The 3563-nt window shown below is 37.3% G+C and overlaps 1 protein-coding gene across 1 annotated transcript; it reads left to right on the forward strand.

Annotated features, from left to right (window-relative positions):
* Positions 1–1606: 1606 nt before the first annotated feature.
* Positions 1607–2154, forward strand: LOC308338273 (heterogeneous nuclear ribonucleoprotein A1-like; the record flags this gene model as incomplete). The annotated part of the gene is made up of 1 exon (XM_080796312.1): positions 1607–2154. A coding segment is annotated over one exon (474 nt), but the record flags the coding sequence as incomplete, so codon positions are not given.
* Positions 2155–3563: the final 1409 nt, after the last annotated feature.

The following is a 3563-nucleotide window of genomic DNA, read 5'->3' on the forward strand; positions in this document are numbered from 1 at the left end:
TAAACGAGAAAAATATGCAGCCAAGAATACTATATCCTGCTAGGTGGTCACTGAAAATAGAAGGAGAGATAAAAAGCTTCCAGGACAAACAAAAACTAAAAGAATTTGCAAACATCAAACCAGCTCTACAGGAAATATTGAAAAAGGTCCTCTAATAAAAGAGAGAGCCTAAAAGTAACATAGACCAGAAAGGAACAGAGACACTATAAGGAAGAGTCACCTTATAGGCAATACAATGGTACTAAATTTATATCTTTCAATAGTTAACCTGAATGTAAATGGACTAAATGCCCCAATCAAAGGACATAGACTCAGAATGGATTAAAAAAATAAGATTCATTGATATGCTGTCTACAAGAAACTCATTTTAGACCCAAGGACACTTCCAGATTTAAAGTGAGGGGGTGGAAAACAATTTACCATGCTAATGGACATCAAAAGAAAGCTGGATGGCAATCCTTACATCACATAAATTAGACTTTAAGCCAAAGACTATAATAAGAGATGAGGAATGACACTATATGATACTTAAAGGGGCTGTCCAACAAAAAGATCTAACAAATTTAAATATTTATGCCCCTAACATGGGAGCAGTCAATTATATAAACCAATTAATAACAAAATCAAAGAAACACATTGACAATAATGCAATAGTAGGGGAGTTTAACAACCCCCCTCACAGAAATGGACAGATCATCTAAGCAAAAGATCAACAAGGAAAAAAAGGTTTTAAATGACACACTGAACCAGATGGACATCACAGATATATTCAGAACATTCCATCCCAAAGCAACAGAATGCACATTCTTCTCTAGTGCATATGGAACATTCTCCAGAATAGATCACATCCTGGGTCAAAAGTCAGGTCTCAATCAGTACCAAAAGATTGGGATCATTCCCTGCATATTTTCAGACCACAATGCTCTGAAACTAGAACTCAATCACAAGAGGATAGTTGGAAAGAACTCAAACACATGGAGGCTAAACAGCATCCTACTAAAGAATGAATGGTCAACCAGGAAATTAAAGAAGAATTGAAAAAATTCATGGAAACAAATGAAAATGAAAACATGACTGTTCAAAATCTTTGGGATACAGAAAAGGTGGTCCCGAGAGGAAAGTATATAGCAAAACAAGCCTTTCTCAAGAAACAAGAAAGATCTCAAGTACACAACCCAACCCTATACCTGAAGGAGCTGGAGAAAGAACAGCAAAGAAAGCATAAACCCAGCAGGAAAAGAGAAATCATAAAGATCAGAGCAGAAATCGATGAAATAGAAACCAAAAGAACAGCAGAACACATCAATGAAACTAGGAGCTGGTTCTTTGAAAGAGTTAATAAGATTGATAAACCCCTGGCCAGACTTATCAAAAAGAAAAGAAAAAGGACCCAAATCAATAAAATCATGAATGAAAGAGGAGAGATCACAACCAACAGCAAAGAAATACAAACAATTATAAGAACATTATGAACTATACACCAGCAAATTTGACAATCTGGAAGAAATGGACGCATTCCTAGAGACACATAAACTACCAAAACTGAACCAGGAAGAAACAGAAAACCTGAACAGACCCATAACTAGTAAGGAGATTGAATCATTGAATCATTGAATACCATACTGTGAATGGCCACAACTGTGAAGTAAGGAAAGCGCTCTCTAAGCAAGAGATGGCTAGTGCTTCATCCAGCCAAAGAGGTCGAAGTGGTTCTGGAAACTTTGGTGGTGGTCGTGGAGGTGGTTTTGGTGGGAATGACAACTTTGGTCGCGGAGGAAACTTCAGTGGTCGAGGTGGCTTTGGTGGCAGTCAAGGTGGTGGTGGATATGGTGGCAGTGGGGATGGCTATAATGGATTTGGTAATGATGGAAGCAACTTTGGAGGTGGCGGAAGCTATAATGATTTTGGCAATTATAACAATCAATCCTCAAATTTTGGACCCATGAAAGGAGGCAATTTTGGAGGCAGAAGCTCTGGCCCTTATGGTGGTGGAGGCCAATACTTCACCAAACCACGAAACCAAGGTGGCTATGGTGGTTCCAGCAGCAGCAGCAGCTACGGCAGTGGCAGAAGGTTTTAATTACTGCCAGGGAGGAGTCTGCTACTCCAGGCTAATCAACTCTCTTTAAAAAACAAAACAAAACAAAACAAAAATCAGAAACTCATCTGTCCAAGAATTAATGCCTATTCTCCTGAAACTGTTAAAAAAAAAAAAAGAAATGTAAGGAAAACTTCCAAACTCATTTTATGAGGCGAGCATTACCTTGATCCCCAAAGCAGACAAAGACCCCATCAAAAAGGAGAACTATGGACCAATATCCTTGATGAACATGGATGCAAAAATTCTCACCAAAATACTATCCAATAAGATCCAACTGTACATTAAAATGGTTATTCATCATGACCAAGTGGGATTTATTCCTGGGCTGCAAGATTGGTTTAACATCCACAAATCAATGTGATACAATACATTAATAAAAGAAAGAACAAGAACCATATGATACTCTCAATAGATGCAGGAAAAGCATTTGACAAAGTACAGCATCCATACTGAGGATACATACCTCAGTATTATCAAAGCCATATATGAAAAACCCACAGCAAATATCATTCTCTATGGGGAAAAACTGAGAGCTTTTCCCCTAAGCTCAGGAACGCGGCAGGGATTCAACATAGTACTAGAAGTCCTACAGTACTGTAATTCAACATAGTACTAGAAGTTCTAGCCTCAGTAATCAGACAACAAAGAGAAATAAAAGGCATCCAAATTGGCAAAGAAGAAGTCAAACTCTCATTCTTTGGAGATGATATGATATTTTATGTGAAAAACCCAAAAGATTACACTCCAAAACTTCTAGAAATCATATAAGAATTCAGTAAAGTGTCGGGATACAAAATCAATGCACAGAAATCGGTTGCATTTCTACACACCAACAGCAAGACAGAAGAAAGAGAAATTAAGCTGATCTCATTTACAATTGCACCAAAACCCATAAAATACCTAGGAATAAACCTAACCAAAGAAGCAAAGAATCTGTACTCAGAAAACTATAAAACACTCATGAAAGAAATTGAGGAAGACACAAAGAAATGGAAAAATATTCCATGCTCATGGATTGGAAGAACAGATATTGTGAAAATGTCTACGCTACCTCAAGCAATCTACATATTTAATGCAATCCCTATCAAAATACCATCAATTAAAAAAATGCAACAAATAATCCTAAATTTTATATTGAACCAGAAAAGACCCTGAATAAGCAGAGGAATGTTGAAAAAGAAAACCAAAGTTGGTGGCATCACAATTCCAGACTTCAAGCTCTATTACAAAGCTATAATCATCAAGACAATATGGTACTGGCACAAAAACAGACACATAGATCAATGGAACAGAATAGAGAGCCTAGAAATGGACCCACAACTCTATGGTTAACCAATCTTTGACAAAGCAGGAAAAAATGTCCAGTGGAAAAAAGACAGTCTTTTCAACAAATGGTGTTGGGAACATTGGACAGCCACATGCAGAAGAATGAAACTGGACCATTTCCTTATACCACACACAA

The sequence above is a fragment of the Martes martes genome, assembly GCF_963455335.1.
Source record: "Martes martes genome assembly, chromosome: 2".
In the NCBI taxonomy this organism is placed as follows: Eukaryota; Metazoa; Chordata; class Mammalia; order Carnivora; family Mustelidae; genus Martes; species Martes martes.